This window comes from Mesocricetus auratus, unplaced genomic scaffold, assembly GCF_017639785.1.
Source record: "Mesocricetus auratus isolate SY011 unplaced genomic scaffold, BCM_Maur_2.0 Super-Scaffold_100008, whole genome shotgun sequence".
Taxonomy (NCBI): domain Eukaryota; kingdom Metazoa; phylum Chordata; class Mammalia; order Rodentia; family Cricetidae; genus Mesocricetus; species Mesocricetus auratus.
In genome coordinates, this window is record NW_024429192.1 from 46,403,802 (window position 1) to 46,423,210 (window position 19,409).

At 40.7% G+C, this 19,409-nt stretch overlaps 1 protein-coding gene across 2 annotated transcripts in view; it reads right to left on the reverse strand.

The window, feature by feature from the left end:
- Positions 1–4,831: 4,831 nt before the first annotated feature.
- Slc9c1 (solute carrier family 9 member C1) overlaps positions 4,832–19,409 on the reverse strand; it is a 69,353-nt gene continuing 54,775 nt past the window's right edge. Inside the window, exons 22-28 of one of the 2 annotated variants that reach the window (XM_040750761.1) lie at positions 18,094–18,192; positions 17,022–17,204; positions 12,135–12,266; positions 11,830–12,015; positions 8,870–8,996; positions 5,976–6,034; positions 4,832–5,019 (exon numbers count right to left, since the gene is read on the reverse strand). In XM_040750761.1, coding sequence (XP_040606695.1) covers positions 4,939–5,019; positions 5,976–6,034; positions 8,870–8,996; positions 11,830–12,015; positions 12,135–12,266; positions 17,022–17,204; positions 18,094–18,192 — 867 coding nt within the window. In that variant the 3' untranslated portion in view covers positions 4,832–4,938. The remainder of the gene's footprint in view (positions 5,020–5,975; positions 6,035–8,869; positions 8,997–11,829; positions 12,016–12,134; positions 12,267–17,021; positions 17,205–18,093; positions 18,193–19,409) is intronic. The other variant, XM_005074808.4, reaches the window with a different exon arrangement.

Consider the following 19,409-nt stretch of genomic DNA (forward strand, 5'->3'; position numbering starts at 1 on the left):
CCATGTGAAACAAGATTGTTTATAATCTAAAAAAAAGAAATATATTGCAATAGAGAATTATAATGAATTCTGGGGCTGCAGCCATATTTTCCCCTTTGTTTTATTTTCATTAATCTTGTGTATGATGCCTATTTTGTTTAGTTATTCATTCATTCATCCCTTTAGCAAGCATATGTTGAAAACCGACTTTGTGCTCAGCACTTTGGGCTCAACAGTGAGCAAAGCAGAGGGAAAAATGCTTCTTTGTTTGGCCTTGAGTAACATGAAGGTCATATCTAAGACAAACTGCAGGATGGGGACTGTCTTAGTCACTGTTCACACCATGAACAAAGCAACTTTTTAAAAATTTATTTTTTTAATTTTATTTCACATTCCAACCAAAGTTCTCCCTCCTGCTCCTCCTCCCACCCTCCTCTCCCCCCCCCCCATCCACTCTTCCCAAAGGGTAAGAGGTCCCAGGGGAGTCAACAAAGCCTGGCACATTAAGTTGGGTCAGGACCTAGCCCCTCCCTCCTGCATTAATGCTGAGCAAGGCATCCCACCTTATCGAATGGGCTCCGACAAGCTAGCCCATGAATCAGGAATAAATAGATCCTGGTTCCACTGACAGCGACGCCTCAGATAGTCCAAGCTTCACAACTGTCTCCCACACACTGAGGGCCTAGTTTGGTCCCCTGGAAGCTCCACTGCTGTCAGTCTGGAGTTCATAAGATCCCACAAGCTTGGTTCAGCTGTCTCTGTAGATTTCCCCTTCATGATCTTGACCTCCGTTGCTCATGTATCCCCCCCTCCCTCTCTTTGACTGGATTCCTGGAGCCTGGCCTGGTGCTTGGGTGTGGATCCCTATATCTGGTTCCATTGACTACTGGATGAAGGCTCTATGATGACAGGCATCCTCTCCACTATTGCTAGGAGTCTTAGATGGCTCATCCTTGTATATTCCTGGAAATTTCCCTGGCACTAGGTTTCTCCATGACCCCGTAGTGTCTCTCTCAAGATATGTCTTTCATTGCTCTCCCTCTCTGTGCCTTCCCCTACTAGACCATCCCCTTCCCTCATGTTCTCCCCTTCACTGCCCCCTTTCCTCCCCAGTTTACCCAAAGGATCTCATCTAATTCCCAGGGTGACCCATGCATCCCTCTCCCTGCTCCCTAGCTTCTCTGGAGCTGTGGATTGTAGTCTGGTTATCCCTGGCTTTACATCTAACATCCACTTATGAGTGAGTGCATACCATGTTTGTCTTTCTGAGTCTGGGGTACCTCACTCAGGATGAGTTTTTTCTAGTTCCATCCATTTGCCTGCAAATTTCATGATGCCATTTTTTTTTTTTACAGCTGAGTGATACACCACTGTGTAGATGTACCACATTTTCTTTACCCATTCTTTGGTTGAGGGGCATCTAGGTTGTTTCCAAGTTCTGGCTATTAAGCAACTTTACAGAAGAAAGCATTTAATTGTGGGCTTGCTTACACTTTCAGAGGATTCACCATGCTGGGAAGCAAAGGTGCCTGAACAGTAGCTAAGAATTTTACATCCTGATCTGTAGGCAGCAGATAGAGAGAACAAGGACTTTGCCTCTCATGGGATTTTGAAAGCTCACCCCCTGACCCCGACTCACCAGCAAGAAGGCCACACTTACTCCAACAAGGCCACAAGCCCTAATCCTTCCCAAATGTTGACATTTGTTGTTTATGGCTGGAGTTGCATGAACTAGAGACAGGAATTGCAAATCAGTTTTGGGAGTTCCAGTTTTCAAGCGTCAGTTTTACTTTGGCCACTAGATGGAGACATCGAGCTGTGCAAGTGTAGGAAACTGAGCAAGAAAATGTTGATTTTGCAAGAGGTGGGGCGGGGCATTTACTATGTACACTGGTTAGTGCTAAATAAACTGCTCCCGCTTTGAAGAAGAAGAAGGTATTGCAATTCCAAAATGAAATCTCGGAGTCATTCTTTCCTCATCCTCATTAACATTTACGTCAGTACTTAAAGACCTCTGAGGAATTGTGTGCACTGAACTGTAAACAAAAACCTGGATATTTATACAGAAGTGAGGGTGAAATTAGAAGATTTAGGAGATGATATCTCTGCACTTAGCTACTTATTGTATGCTGTTGTGAGGGTGTGAGCTAACAACCAATTTCAATACTATTTCACTATACCTTTATGTTATAAGGTAACAAGATCTGAATAATCACTGGTTATCGGCTTTCTGAGAGTCACAAACTGGCAGTTTTTCATGTGAGAATTCTGTGGTTATCTTACCATTTCCTTCATTTTGTAGGTGAGGAGAGATGAAAGAGCACCTTGTGCCCCCACACATCCTTTCCAAGTTGTCGTAGAGCTCTGGGTGTGACAGAGATCTAGACTCTGGTGACAGGATCATTTCTTACATCAACGTCTTGTGTGTGTGTGTGTGTGTGTGTGTGTGTGTGTGTGTGCGTGGGGTCTTTGCAGTCCACTCCACGCTCCCAGCCTGACACTGACAGTCACTGAAACTGTGGCTGTCTACTTCTCTTCAGTAGCCTAGATTTCTGAACAGAACCCAGACAATCCAAGCAACACAGCAAATGACGTGGGATTAAAGGAGTTCACAGCCGTATGGTACATTACACAATGAAGCTGTGAAACAGTAATTTATCTCAGTTCTCCAAGTTCCATTATTTCCTCTGTAAAATGAGGCTAACCCCCCTTCTAAGACACACACGCTATCCTCATGAGAGCACTTCTCTGCCTTTCTGACGATCGTCTCAGATTGAGGGGGAACTCTCCCTTCCTTGTCTTGGCACTCCAAATGCCTCCTCGTCCTCCATTCTACTGAGGCTGCCTATCTAGTTGACGAGGTTGGAAGCAGAGCTTGGGTAGTTCTCCCCATACATTTTAGGCATGGATTAATAGTAATCCTGTATGCTCTCCTCTATTCCCAGCCATGCACCAAGCTAAATGCCAAATGCCTCTTATGGTCCATTTCCGGGTCTATCAAAAAGAAGGCAACCACATTCTCTTGTCAGTTCCATCAGTAATAATGGTGAGTGTGTATCTTGTGTTATGTTTTTGATCTTTTGTCTGTTTTTGGCGGGAGTGAGGGGGACACCACCCAGCTCCCAAGTAATCACAGGCAGAGGCTTATTTTAGTTATGAATGCCTGGCCTTAGCTTGGTTTGTTGCTAGCCAGCTTTTTTTTTAACCTTTAATTATTCCATCTACCTTTTCCCTCTGGGCTTTTTCTTTTTTACTTCTGTAAATCTTACTCTTACACTGCAGATTACCACGTAACTGGATGGCTGGTGGCTGATCCTTCCTCTCCTTGTTTTCTTGATCTCCTTGCTCCTGAGTTCTCCTTCTATTTATACTCTGTGTCTGCTCCTGCCTCACTGTTGACCATTGAGTTCTTCATTAGGACCTCCAGTGTTTTAGATATGCACACTAACACAGCTTCACAGAGTTAAACAAAAGCAGCATAAACAGAAGTCACACACCTGAAAATAATATTCTACCACATGTGTATGAGTGTGTGTGTGTGTGTGTTTGCATATCTCTGTGTGTGCTGTATATGCATGCAAATATGTGTTTTACTCTCTAGCTTAGCTCTTTTACTCTCTTCTCAGCTAAGGAAGCAGGGGCAGGCCACTCTAACAGGGCCTCTGAAACAATACTGCAGCAGCTGCTTAGTCACCAGCACTGGAAAAAGGCTGGCTGGAGTTCCTAAGAGGATCAGACTCCATTTCTTGTGCCCAGAGACAGTCTGTGACAGGGACATCCTCTGTCCCCATTGTGAGTTGTTGGCATGACATTCAGAATTCCCAACACATGATCCTGAAGACTGGCATTTAAGTCTTTATTAATTCTTCAGGTATTCATTTAGGGTTGTCAATACTAGTGGAATGCATAGGCTAACAGCTTATTTTTAAGTTTCCATTCTGTCTCCTAGAAACTGTGATGTTTTTCTGCAAATTACTCAAAAGTGCTGTTTTACTTTGGTCTCTCATAAATGGTGAATAAATACAACTACCTTATATGGATATTATAATGATGAAGTTCCTGACTGATATGGTGAAACATATCATACACCCAAATTGTTTTTTTAAATTCATTCTTCTCTCATCCTGACGGGATTTCCCCACCCTCCTCTCTTCCCAGTTCCCCTTCCCAACCTTTTCCTCTTCCAGATTCACTTCTTCCCCGTTTCCCTTCAGAAGAGAGCAGGCCTTCCAGGAATGTCAACCAAACGTGGCATAACACGTTACGATAAAACTAGCCACAGACTCTCATATAAGGCTGGGCAAGGCAACCCAGTAGGAGGGAAAAAGTCCACAAAAGCAGGCAAAAGAGTCAGAGACAGTCCCTGTTCCCACTGTTAGGAGATCTACAAGAACACCAAGCTACACAACCATAGTTTTAAATGTCCCTCTGACAAAATCTAGAATCACCTGATAAAAGGATCTCCACGGAGGGGCTGCCTAGATGGAACCGGGTGGTGAACATATCTGTTAGGGACACTCTTGGTTGATAATTGAGTTGGAAAGTTCTGGCCTGAATCTGTATGGCCCCATTTCATGGGATGGACCCTCAACTAAGAGTGAACAAAGCTAGTTGAGCATGAAGTAACAAACAAGGATGAGTGGCCTCCCTCTCTGATCTTTGCTGTGGATGTCCTGTGACCACCTGCATGAAAAGTACAGTGATAAACTGGGAGTCGGTGAAGTGGCATTTTGATGGTAAGTGATCAAATAGAGAGAGGAAACCAGGAAGTTAGACAGTTTTGGAGTCTTATTTTAAAGTTATCCACCTTACACCCTAGTCTGAATTGAGAAACACCAGCATTTGGAATTGGTTGGCTAGTGGGTGGTTCTTTAATTCACACCATCACACAGAGGGCACATGAACTTTGGCTTGTCTCTATCTGTGGAAATACAGGTTTTCATGGTCATGTTGAGAAGCTTAGGCAGTTTGCTGACCCTTCTTTACCGGTTGTTTCTGGGATGTTAATACTGTCTTCGAGGATTCATCATTTTCGTCGGTCTAAAAATTGATATGGGAACAGAAGTCAAATTTAAAATAATTTAATAAGGTATAATTGTTAGTTGTGTCAACTTGACACAACCTAGAATAATCTGAGAAGAGTCTCAACGTGGGTTTGTCTACATGGGGTGTCTGTTGGGCATGTCTATGGGGCACTGCCTCAATTACGTGACTTGGTAAGAAGGCCTCAGCACAGTCTGGCTGGTTCCATTCCTTTGGCAGAGGGTCCTAAGCTATTCAGGAGTGGAGAAATAGAACTGAGCCCTGGCAAGTGAGTGCAAATGCATTTATTTCTTCCTGCTCTGAAGTGTGGGTATGATGTGAAGTTCCTGCCTTCACTTTCCCTCAAAGTTGGATTATAATATACAAGTATAAAATGAAATAAGCCCCTTTCTTCACCAAGTTGCTTTTTGGCAGGGTAATCTATCACAAAAAATAAAGAAAACTAGAGCACAAGGGTTTGCTGGATATAGGAGGGTTGGTGTGAGATCTGTTGTAGAGGAGACAGGACTGGGACTCTTGCAATGGTCACTGCATGCTCCATCTTATAGGACCAGACCAGGGGTATTTCGATGTTGTGACACAGCTTTGAGCGTTCATTGCAGCTTGTCAAGGAAAACCATATTCTGGGAATGCTAGTGGTGGAACAAGGAAGTAGGCACCAAACAAAGCCAGCCTGTAGTCAAGGCCATCCTTGCTGATGTTTGCATGCTAATATGATTCAAGACAAGCCTTCTGCCATCTCTTGAATTTGTTACCCATTTGTGTAATATTTATGTGAAAGTATGTTAACAATGCCTATTATATGCTAGGCAAAGAGAAACTTTTCATATCCAAATCTATAAAATGACTAACAGGTGAAGTCCTCCAAGATAAGAGAAATGCATTGGTAGTTTGCATAAATGGCAGACTCTCTTTTTGTCTTAATAAAACATGAAAAACAGCTCTTAGTTTACCTTTTCCTTAATGCTCTTCTCATCTTCAGAGCTTTCTTCTAGTGTTTCAAGTGATTCTTCTATGAAGGAAGACAGAGTTACTTCATCACTGGAGCTAGTCACACTTCTAAGGAGCACAACTATCAAACTAGGCCACATTTAAATTAAAGACACCTGGTATCTGTGATCTGACACACCAGTAGGATGAGAGGTCACTTTTAAAAGGCATGTCTAACAGGCTTTAATTCTAAAGATATGTAACAAATGCACTGGACAATTGAAAAGCTGGGATAAAAATAGATTATTTTAATATCCCCTCTATGCTATATATTATTATTTAATAAAACATCTGTAGTAATATGTACTGGGAGTGCCCATGTAAGCAACAAGGACCCACATGAGAGCAAAACTCAGCCATACTTTCTGAGTTCTTAGTTAGCAGTGCAACCAAACAAACATGAAAGCAGAAACAAGGACACTGGTAAAAAATAGAACACCATATACTAGTCTCCGGAGCACAGGGTTTGCTGGATTTGGATTTGTGTGTCTTTGTGTGTGTGTGTGTGTGTGTGAGAGAGAGAGAGAGAGAGAGAGAGAGAGAGAGAGAGAGAGAGAGAGAGAGAGAGAAAGAGAGAGAGAGACAGAGACAGAGAGACAGAGAGATAGTGAGTGAGCAAGAGACAGAGAAGTTGAAAAGGTAAGGTGTAGTAAGCCCACAAATGGAGAGATGTTGGGTAGGTTTGAGGGCCCCAGACAGAAAGAACAGTTTTTGTTTTTTGGTAAAGTCATACATGTTAAAAATCTCACAATGGTGGCTAATATTCACTGTCAATGGACTCGATGTAGAATCACTTAAGAGACACTACTGAGTGTGTATTTAAAGGAGTTCTTGAGAGGTTTAACTGAGGGGGAACAGCCCTGAGTATGATAGCCACATCCCCTGGACTGGGCTCCCAGGCTGAATAAAAAGGGAAACAGGCAGACATCAAGCTGGACACTGCATTCATTCATCTCTCTCAGCTTCCTAACTATGAATGCACCACCATGGCCAGATACCTCACTCATGCTGCCCCCCTGCCATGATGAAACTGTACCCAAACTGTGAGCCAACAAACTCTTTTCCTCTAAGTTACTTATTGTTAAATATTTAGTCACAACAATGAGAAAAATAATGAAAACACTCACTAATGAAGTGGACCTAATGTTTATTTCCTTTAAATATTAGCAATACTGAACATTATTATGTTTTCTTCCTTTTTCTTCTCCTTCTAAAAGGTGACTCTCATTTTCTGTCTCACACCCCCACCCCTGAGATTACAGCCACGTGTCACCACGCCTGCTTAATATTTCATTCTCAATGCATATTTCTTCTGTGACTTGTCCTTCGACAGTTTTTCCTGGTTCATGTATTCTTTATTCCATTATCATAAATTTTGATTGATAATATTGTTGCCAACTGTCAGAATTCTACAATTGCTTCCTATGTTTCTGAATTTAGTGCAAAGTTTATCCTTTAGTTAGATGATGTATTCATGTAGTTATTAATTTATTTAAATCTATCCTAAACAAATATGGAAATTCTTGTCAATGAATTATTAGTGGCGTTTCTTGTAGCTAAATACCTTTGCTCCATAGCTCATATGACCTGTAAATGTCCTACCTCATTCAATTGATGAGAATTGGAGCTCCTCAACAATGCTATTCGCTACGGTATAATTTTTATCAGTGAAATCTGTTTAAAGAATAGACTTTCAGCTGGGCGTTGGTGGCACACGCCTTTAATCCCAGCACTTGGGGAGGCAGAGGATCTCTGGGAGTTCAAGGCCAGCCTGGTCTACAGAGCGAGTTCCAGGACAGCCTCCAAAACAATACAGAGAAACCCTGTCTCGAAAAACCAAAAGAAAAAAAAAAGAAAGAAAGAATAGACTTTCTACCAACACCATTCATGTATCTGCTATTGAGAATGTAAATCATATTTTTCCTCTAATCAATATACCTAGCATTTTCCTTTGGGGGAAGGGCTAACCATTCTGTCAATCATTTCTTCATATTATTTTTATAATTATTCAGGATTAAATTTATAGATAAAGCACAAATATTTCTAAGTATAACTCTGATGTTAGGATGGTTGCTTTTGATTTCCACCAAAAGGTGACTTGACTGGATAGAGAACACCTGGGGGACGGTTAATAAAGCACACACTCTTGGTGTGTCTATGGAAAACATTTCCAGTGATTATTACGTCTGTAGGGGTACAGGCTTTCAAATCCAAGAAATAGGCTACTTTCACCAGGAGTAGTTGGTTGGAGCAGCTATGGGCTTCTTTGAGCGTTGTGTCAGAGTCCAAGGTCAGAATATAACAAAGCAGAGCTTTTTACACAATTTTGGATTCTCACACATATGGTAACTTACATTTTGATTGGGTGCTTTAAATTACTGGGCAAGGAGAGCAAAGAAGTTGAAATATGGAGGGAGGAGAAAAGGGGGTTTCAGGAGAGATGTGAAGTTGCAGGTACTTGAGGATACTGACCACTGCCTGGGTGTGTGGGGTACCATGGCTCTTGGTGTGTGGAATATATTGTCCTGGAAGTTTTGGGTTTCTCTTTGCTTCCTAGCTGCCATAAAGTAAAAGAAATGTCTATTTTCCCTCAGGCTCTTGGATCCATGATGTTATAGGCTCTCACCCTTCTCCCCAGCCCAATACAAACCTGTGGCATCAGAGAAGCCTCTGAGACCATGAGCTGAAACGAAGTTTCAGGTTTTCACCATAGTGATGGAAGATTTAACATATCAAATATGGCAGATAAAAGAAGCTCTCAACACTCTAGGTAGAATGCATACACCTGTTCCCAAACACAGGCATCACTATTTTATGAAAAGTAAGTCAGTTCTTATAATTGTGCCCAAGACATCACCTTTAAAATCTGGTTTCAATGAAATTCTCCGAGGTGGTATATACTTTTTTACATTCCATCTGAATTTTCTTACAGCAACTGAAGTTTGAATAATCATTACTTTTGTGAACTTTTCTGTGCCTTGTATCTGAAAGTTGATTGAATATACGTTACTTTCTGAACACGTGTTATGCAGTTACCTGTTGCTCTGGCAAGCTGGAATTCTATAGGTCATCAGCTTGCTGACTGCTGGGATGACCAACACTAGGCATCAAGCCTTGTTCTGCATACACACTCTTCCTTGATGTATTCGAGCATATAATTTCAGACAGATTTAATGATAACAGCCCTAACAGATGAAGACCAAACCACACTAAACATGCTGCTGCTTATTCTAACAGACCACTTGAGACATATTTTCCTTACTAAACATCATAAATTGCCAAGTTTTGCCTTTTATGTGATTAATGATAGGTGGGTCACTATTCACAACATATCTTTAGGATGAAATACTCTGTCCAAAGCCATTCTTAAGGATGTTTGGTTACAGGTTAAACCTGGTAAGTGCTGTTGAAGATCATCATCCTACTATTAGTATTTCCTGTAAGCATCATTTAGTATCTTTTCCATTTTTGAGATATTAGGAGCTGGTAGGGCCAGTCAGCATTTTGACTGACAGTTGACAGACTCCACCTTATGTCCTGTAGTCTTGAGTTCAGAGCTTTCAGACCCACAGCTTCTGCTCTAGTAACTCCTGTGAGCACTCAGAGAAAATACCACCCCGGCTGCATAGATCACTGTAACTGCAGCTGCTGTCCAACCTTCAGCCCTTGCCTACTGAGGCCTCACTCTGAATCAACCACATCTATAGGCAACTTGTATCAGCTTTACAACATCCCATGCCAGGCTTTTGTCAACTGGAGACCATATTCGTCCTGTAGTTATTTTCACAGAGACAGGAGAGGGAGCCCTCCCCAGTGCCTCTGGACAAAGCTGTGATTGGTTGTAATAGAGGCATGATTGGTGCATGTGAAAGGGCTGTAATTGGTGGAAGCAGAAGCTAGGCACACACAGGACTGTGATTAGTATACTACAAGGGTACAATACCCCCCTTCTAGCTATATAAACAAGCTGTCTTTCAATCTGTTAAAGTCATTTCTCCTATATATTCTCCTTTAGCATTGGAGCCATGGGTATTAACAGTCCTTCCTACTCCTGTACTGATCTTATTGCAGATACAGCAGCAGAGATAGCTGAGAAAAAAAGTAGACAAAACCCTGGGAGCAGGGGCTGCATCTAAGAGGTCACTGAAGAGTTGCAGAGAATACCCACGATAGAAACCAAGCTCAGACGGTGATATGACTGACATTGAAATTCTGTAAAGAGCCAAAGGCAGAAATTGAAACTACAGAAGAAGGCAGGCTGTGGTTGCTAGGAGACTGGTTGCTAGGAGACCAAGGATTATGGAGCTAAGAGTACTGATTTGCAGATCTCACCACAGGAAGCTCCCAGCTTTGAATACTTGGTGCTATAAGCCCCTGATTCTTGTGCCACAGAGCAAGTCTCTGAGTCAGAACTGTCAGTCCTAAGGGATCTGCTACATGAAGATCCATGATTTCCACCTAGGTGGCAGAAATATCCACAGGCTATATTTTGACAAGAAGCAATTGACTCAGTAGGTGAAAGGAATAAGTTGTATCAAGATCATAGTGAATGGACAGAAAACAGGAATTAGGGAATCAAATGAGAAAAAAAATACAATCATAAATTTGCTAGCACCACAACGCTTGACTAATCATCAAACTAAGAGTATTTTTGTGTCTATAAGCTTTCCATTTGGAAGCAACTCATCCAAAATAAAATGTGCCTTCTCAAAATCAATGATAATAATGTCACACACATGGCCAGGATGCTTGTTAAGGAATTCCACATAACAATGTGCTCTCTCTAGGGTGACAAGTTCATCTGACCCAACCTTCAATAATAACCTGAAGATACAGGCTAGCAGATCTTTGTAGGTGGTTTTCAGTTTCTGGCAATCAAGGAAGCTTGTGACATAGTTTGAATGAGTTCTGGTGTAGTCATCTGCTGCCTCCTCCCCAACCCCAGCATCTGACAGTGGTTCCCACCCTTCCCTGATGACTAAAATTCAGTAAAAATGACTGGAAGCTTGCTTTTTATCCCTCTGTCCCAAATCTATCCTGGAAGTGCCTCCATCCCAGCAGTTAACTATGATTGTACATATGTACGTGTTCATTTTCATGTGGTTGACATCTTGTGGGTAGTTTCATTGTCTTGCTCACTTCATTATTCTAGTGCTGTTTCTATCATATCACAGCTGCTTAACAATGAATCTGAATGTATCTGTGGCTGATGGAATTGATTTCCGTGTTATTCTTCCTAATTCAGTTTCTGTAGTTTTATCTGTCCCCAATTCCTCATAGTGTGTGCCTCTTATACTCTCTGTCTACCACGTGTAAATGCACACCCACACACGTACAAAGCTTTTCTTTGATGTTACATATGTCTCAGGTTCTACTTTTGAATTCGTAACGGTTTAAACGGAAATTATTCGTTTTTATATTCATTTTATGAGCCAGAGGAAGACAACTGCCACTCTATTTAGTGGGGTTAGTCAGAACCTTCCAGAGTACTGTTAATAACAGCTCTTCTGAAATGCATGAATGAAACCAGTAGGTCTTCTTTTCCTATGAACCACTGCACTAGAATGTAACTGTGGTCAAAATTCTACACCTTGGAGTGTTTTATTTGGAATTGACAGTGGATGGAAGAAGCTATTGTCTAGGCCATGGAGTACAGAAGCAGTCATGGAACACGGTATATGTAAGTGCACATGGGCGTAGATGGGTATGACATTGTGAAATGGAAGGAGGCAAGGAGATAGGAAGGTGGTGAGCCTGACTGCTATGACAGTTTTTCTTACATTAATTAATTCTTGGGAGAAAGACCTACTTCTGTACCTGGTGGCATGTCACAGGAATTAGGAAAGGTGCTTTATAAATTTTTCGCAACTGGCAGTCTTCCGCAGATCCATGGATTAGGACAACATGGGTTACGGTCTCATCATAGATGTCAGTTTTTGTGTTCTCGGGTATGTCCCTGATGAAGACATTGCAGAGTTTCAACTGCATCTTGTAGTTCCAGTCCTTAAGAAGAAACACAGCTTCATGTCTGTTATTGTTCACAGTCAGTTTCTGCCACCACCCCTGTGTATGTTTGCTTGGGGATGGGGGTGGGTAGGAAGAATTCAGAAAGACCTTTTTACCTCAAAAGACAAGTGTTCCCGGATCTTTTGGGCAGTGATGGCAAGTCCAATTTTTTGCCATATTTTATGTTTCAAGTTAGGACATCTTTTTTCAAAGCCTTCATACAAGTGGCTAATGGGAATGAAATATGTCTGAAAAAAGGAAGACAGAAAGAAAACAATTTGTGTATACCTGTGGCTGAAGAAATATCTATCTCCATACAGCACATTCAAATTAAGAATTAAGATACATGTTGCAATTCAGAAATCTCATAAAATGCATTTATTAGCTCATACTTGTAATGTTGTGATAGCCACAATTTTAGAAAGCTTCATGAATCAATAAGAATGCTTTAGTTTGCTTTTTTAAACCATATGTCTTTCTCAGTGTAGTCTATGTTTACGAATCATGAAATTATATGAAGCTAAATACCAGTCACCATCTTACATTTATAATTTTATTTTAATTGGCAAATAATACCTATGTATGCTAATGAGACACAAATAAAGCTAATTAACATATCTCCACTTTATCATCTTACAATGGTTTTGTGTCAAGGGCATGATACATATATTCTTTTAATCATTTTGACATATACAACAGCACAGTTCCTTAAAATCACTAGGAATCAGAGAAACATCACCCTTTACAATTGCCACAAACAGCCTAAAATACCTTGGGGTAATGCTAACCAAACAAGTGAAAGACCTGTATCACAAGAACTTTGAGTCTTTAAAGAAAGAAATTAAAGAAGCCCTCAGAAAGTGGAAAGATCTCCCATGCTCTTGGATAGGTAGGATCAATGTAGTAAAAATGGCAACCCTGCCAAAAGCAATCTACAGATTCATGCAATCCCCATTAAAATACCAGTACAATTCCTCACAGACCTTGAAAGAACAACAATCAATTTTGTATGGAAAAAAAAAAAGACCCAGGATAGCAAAAACAACCTTACTCAACAAAGCAACATCTGGAGGCATCACCTGACCTCAAACTATTATAGAGCTGTTGTCCTGAAAACAGTTTGGTATTGGCACAAAAATATACAGGTAGACCAATGGAATCAAATTGAACACCGTAATATTAACCCATACATGTATGACCATCTGATCTTCGACAAATAAGCTAAAAATACACAATGGAATAAAGAAAGCATCTTTAACGGTGCTAACATAACTGGAGGCTGGCATGTAGAAGAATGAGGATCGATCCATGTCTATCGCCATGCACAAAACTTAAGTCCAAATGGATCAAAGACCTCAACATAAATCCAGCCACACTGAACCTCTTAGAAGAGAAAATGGGTGGTACCCTTGAATGAATTGGTACAGGAGACAGCTTCCTGAACATAACACCAGTAGCATAGACAGTGAGATCAACAATTAATAAATGGGACCTACTGAAACTGAGAAGCTTCTGTAAGGCAAAGGACACAGTCAACAAGACAAAAGGCAGCCCACAGAATGGGAAAAAATATTCACTAACCCCACATCTGACAGAGGGCTGATCTCCAAAATTTACAAAGAACTCAAGAAGCAAGTCTCCAAAACACCAAAGGATCCAATTAAAAAGTGGGCTACAGAACTAAATAGAAAATTCTCAATAGAGGAGTCTAAAATGGCTGAGAGGCACTTGAGAAAGTGCTCAACATTCTTAGCCATCCGGGAAATGCAAATCAAAGCAACTCTGAGATACCATCTTACTCCTGTCAGAATGGCTAAAATCAAAGACACCAACAACAATTTATGCTGGAGAGATTGTGGTGAAAGGGGAACACTCCTTCACTGCTGGTGGGAGTGCCAACTAGTTCAGCCACTTTGGAAATCAGTATGGAAATTCCTCAGAAAAGTGGGAATAAACCTACCACAAGACCCAGCAACTTCACTGTTAGGCATATATCCAAAAGATGCCCATTCATATAACAAGGATGCCTGTTCCACTATGTTCATAGCAGCATTATTTGTAATAGCCAGAACTTGGAAGCAACCTAGATGCCCCTCAACCAAACAGTGGATAGAGAAAATGTGGTACATTTACACAATGGAGTACTATTCAGCAGAAAAAATAACAATGGAATCCTGAGATTTACAGGCAAATGGATGGCACTAGAAGAAACCATCCTGAGCAAGGTAACCCAGTCACAAAAAGAGAAACATGGCATGTACTCTCTCATATATGGATTTTAGACATAGATCTGGGGAGTGCCAGCCTACAATCCCATGGCCAGAGAGTCTGGGAAACAGAAACTTCATTCAGAAGAGGCAGACTCCCATGGCTAAGTACTGAGCTGAACTCAAGAAAGCCAGTAACAGAGAGGGAGGACTGATGACCAAAGAGGTTAAGACTGGGCTGGTTTAACCCCCAGAAACAGCTGACCTGACAAGGGTTAGCTCTTGATTCCCAGGCTGATGGCTGGGAATCCAGCATGGGACTGATCAAGACCCCTTGAGTGTGGGTGTCAGTGAGGAGGCCTAGGTAATCTATTGAGCCTTGGGCAGTAGATCAGTATTTATCCCGGGTATACAAATGGACTTTGGACTCCCATCCAACAATGAGAGATGCACTCTCACCCTGAACTCTTGGGGGAGGGTCTAGGCCCTGCCCTGGATGAAATGACAGACTATGGACACCCCCATGGAGGGCCTCACCCTCCCTGGGGAAATGAGGGGATAATGGGGGAGTTGGGGGGGGAGGGCATGGGGGAAACAGAGAGGGACCTGGAATTGACATGTGAAGCAACCTTGTTTTTAATTTAAATTTAAATTTAAAAATAAAAAATAAAAATATAAAAAAATGTCCAATGTGGGGGGGGGAGATCACTGTCTTGCTGAATGGTGACTAGAGAGCAGTATGAGGCAGAGACATGGTTGAGGTAAAGGGCTGTCATAGTTTCTTCTGTGTTGCTGTTATAAAATACTCTGGCAAAACGTATTTGGAGTAAGGATTTATTTGGATTCCCATTCTAAGTTATAGTTCATCAATCTGCGTGAGTGAGGCAGGAACTCAAGCAGCTAGTCACATCACATCCATGGTCAAGAGCAGAGAGAATGACTGTGTCTTTGCCTGTTCTCAGCTATCTCTGTCCTTCCTTTTAATGTTTAATGGCCTAGGGAACAGGGCCTCTGACAATGGGCCAGGTCTTCTCCATTGATTAAAAATCCATACAGGCCCCCACAGACACACTCACGTGCCAGCCTCACCTAGATCATTTCTCTTTACGACTCTTCCCAGACAATTCTGTCATTTTGTCTTTAAAGCTTAGCTTCTCTTCCCAGGACTTTCAGACTTGATCCTTCGAGTTTATCATGATGGAAAACATTGCCCAGTTTTGTAAGGTTTTGTGCTTGGCTGTGGTGGGTGTGCTATGTATACAACGGCTTCATAATTGCCTGATAGTGTTTTATCCAAATACTAGTTACTTAGAATGTAACATGTATGTATTTTACCATGTCATTACTTAAATATGTTTTCAACAGATGTGATTATCTACTAAAACAAACAAACAAGCAAACAAAACAAAAAGTCCATAGAAATATGTCTAAATGGTGGTGAGAAACTAGGTAGTCATATAAAATCCATACCTGAGTCACTGGCTAGACATTCTGTAACTCTTTCAAATGCTTTGCTTTATACAAGTTGGTTGAAATACCCCACCAAATTATGCTTATTCCTCTGTGCTCTACCTATACATAAGCTAAACTGTAAAGAAAAATATGATCCCTTGAGCATCAATCCAGAGATAAGATAATGAACTCTACCCATCCTCACACCTGGCAGTTGTAGCCTCTTTTTCACTTATAAGTGTATCCTTTTTTCAAGAGACATATACCCATGCTAAAATTCTGTTTCTTCTTTTTACCACATCTTCCCAGTCTTACCTACCCTATCCTTAAAATATATTCTAAAGGCTTTTTCTAATGGTTAAACATGTTTAATATTCAAATGGCATTTTTAGGCTCCCAAAGCCACTCAAACATTTCAAAAACTGTCTCTTCACATAGAACTCCTTATAAAAAACTATCCAATATTTTGTTCATATTAAAATTTCCCAGACTGTCTCCAATATATCCCTTTATAGTTGGTTTATTTAAATCAGAGCAATTGCACATGGGTGTTACATCTCTTGGGTCCATTTTTTCTAATATTCCCTTGCCTTTTCCCCATTTCCACCTAATGCCACTGACTTGCTACAAAAACCAGACCACTTGTCTTTCAGAATCTCTCATATTCTAGATAAAACAAGTAATTTCCTCTCGGTGTCACTTGCTTGTTTGACTCCTTGTGTTTCCTGGAAAAACCATTTCTAGAAAATGGCTTGGCCTATGGGTTTAAAGAGCCTCTGGCTTTGTTTCTGCACTGTGCTTTCATAGTTGGAAGTCACTGTTCTTTCTATGGCCAGTGGAGACTCCTGGTACACTGAAGATTTTGTCTCACCATGTCTTGTCTCTGATCAGCTTTCCTACCAACATATTCTGGTGCTGACTTTCCCCCTTCCTTTCCTTCTGATTTATGGCATATTCTTTCCATTTTCTTGTCCCTGTATTTAATTAGAAAAAACAAACTTTTTGTACTCACAAATAAAACATCACACGGCTAGATTAAAGTCTCCATTCAAGTAAGACTCTGCCTAGTCCTAAACTCTGTACATCTTCATGATCGACTAGCCAGTCAGTATATGCTATCTATCAGTAGTTAACTTACCCAATTTTACTATGAAACAGCTCTTCTGGCCCAGACTTCCTGGTTAATTTCTTCTTTCATTGTGGTAGGCTCACTTTTGAAACCAATTTGCAAGGGCATTGTATAGTGTGTATACATTTACACTTTGCCACTTGCCCCTAAGCACTAAAAGCCCCTTAAGTTTGGTACCAAGCATGGAAAGAGCTACAACAGCAAGACAGACGTACTTCACTAACCTCCACAACAGTTTTGCAGGTGGCAGAATATTGCATCCGTTCTTTAGTCAAGCAGTTTAGCTCTCCTATTATTTCCCCACTGAGCAAATATTCTGTGTAAAGTGGTGGGGAAGATTTAATATCTGATTCCGAGGGCACTCTTTCTATCCCCGGCTGTGGCTTTGACCTTTTAAGCTGTTAAGAAAATGAAGAGAAGAGTATATTTGCTGGTTAATTTACATCACCCAAACTGTTTGCCATTTTCCTGCTTCAGTTTTAACAATTACCCTGTAACCACATCGTTCTAGAAATAGTTCTTGCTTTAAAATAAAGTTGCAAAGTTAAGCATTATGGTAGTTTGAATGTAACTGGCCCCTGTAATCTCAGAGGGAGTGGTACTATTAGGAGGTGTGGCTTTGATGGAGGAAGTGTGTCACTGTGGGGGCGGGCTTTGAGGTTTTCTATGCTCATGATACTGCCCAGTGTTTCAGTCGACTTCCTGTGACCTGTAAGATGTAGGACTCTCAGCTATTCCTCCAGTACCATGTCCTCCTGTGTATCAGCATGTTTCATACCATGATGATAACAGACTGAATCTTTGAATCTGTGCACTGCCACCTCAGTTAAATGTTTTCCTTATAAGAGATGCCATGGTCATGGTGTCTCTTCAAAGCAATAGAAATCCTCAAACAAGCAGTGACTTGCACACAGCATATTTTGAAGCAATGGTGGATATTTCTGATTTTTCTCTGTAGGCCACTCTATATAAATCTTAAAGGGCTGAATCTCTCATTCATAGAAACACAAGATAAGTCATGACTGATAAATTTACATCTTCAGGGATGGTTCTTTTTATAGTTTCCTCTTATCTATTGAAACATGTGGCTTGAAAATTGGCAGTTTGTTGGCCATTATGCCTGGTTCTAGAAATTACCATTTGCATGCTAACTGCTCTCCTAAGGAAGGATCATTTCAGTTATAACATGGAAAGTCACTAATTCTTAACTTTGCAAAGTTCTTTTTTTACCCTGAAAATAAAGAACCTGAATATTCTCAATTACATTCAGAAGCATCTCTGCTTTACCTTGACCATGCCTGAAATAATTACATAGATCCCTTCTGGCTCATCACCTTCTTCAAATATGTTATTTCCACAGTCAAATGTTACAATTTTTGCTTTTTCCTAAAAACAAAAGGTAATTCAGGATTTTTCTTTATACTTTAACAGAACTTTTAAACATTTAAGGCCGTCATTAAGATCTAAAAGGCTGTGTTAGTTGCAAATTTGTAAGGGAAAATAGGAATTATGAGCAGCTCACAGAGAAATGTGGAGAGCCATGAATATTGTGTATTTCGTATGAAATGCTCATGTACATATGAAGAAAATAATCTAGGAATAAAAATAGAGTTGGAGAATGAAAATGTTTTGCCTAGGTGAAAAGTTACAGGTAAATGGGGCTAATGATATGTTCATGCCTCAGTCACTCTAAAAAGCTAAGTATATAGCAATCCATCTTGAATACTTAAGGGGAAGAAGCAAAATGGGTCTCTTGGTACTGAACATGTACTGCAAAGAATACTATTAAAGACAATCAGTGCTGAGAGCTGCTGGTAGAAATGACTTTACCAGAGGTTTCTGGGTGTATACAACAGGTGACAACTAGTATTTAACAGGTCTATCTACCAGATTAATAACTATCTGATGGGGAAACCCCACTGGGCAAAGACCGTAGGATCACTGACTGTAAATGACTGGTTGCTTCTGTCTGTAGTTTTCTCATGTACAGCTATTGGTATTTTTCCCACTGCTTATGTGATCATATATATATATAGAGAGAGCATCCACCAGGCACACATATAGCTGTGAATGACCACAAAGATGATTTCTGCTTAATTGTATAATTCTGATGAATACAAATAATACTAGGACATTTTTCATTAGACTGACATAGGAAAGGAATAGTATTCTCAGTCACAAGGACAGCTACTTTAGACTTCAGAACAGATTTAAACCAAACTGGTTGCTCCTGGAGATGAATATCTGGTTGCCCCTGGAGACAAACACACAAGGACAATTTCTCAGGTGTTTATTGCTGATTCAGGTTCAGGCACAGAGCAATTTTAGTGGCCATAACTTTCTCAGAAATGGATTTTCTGCATGTATTCCCAACCTCAAGGTTCAGCCAAATAACTGTTTATTGTTTAAGTCCTGAATTTTAATGTCACTTTCTGTCTGGTTACCCTGACCACTCAGAGCTACTTACCATGCCTGGTCAGTGCAACCTACCTAGCCTGAGAGAAGCTGTGTGATCAGTATGGATCTGTTTCTTATTGTTTACTCAAGCGGTACTGTGTGACCCTGAAAATATGAATTTGTCCAGAGGCTTTGCTGTGTGAAGT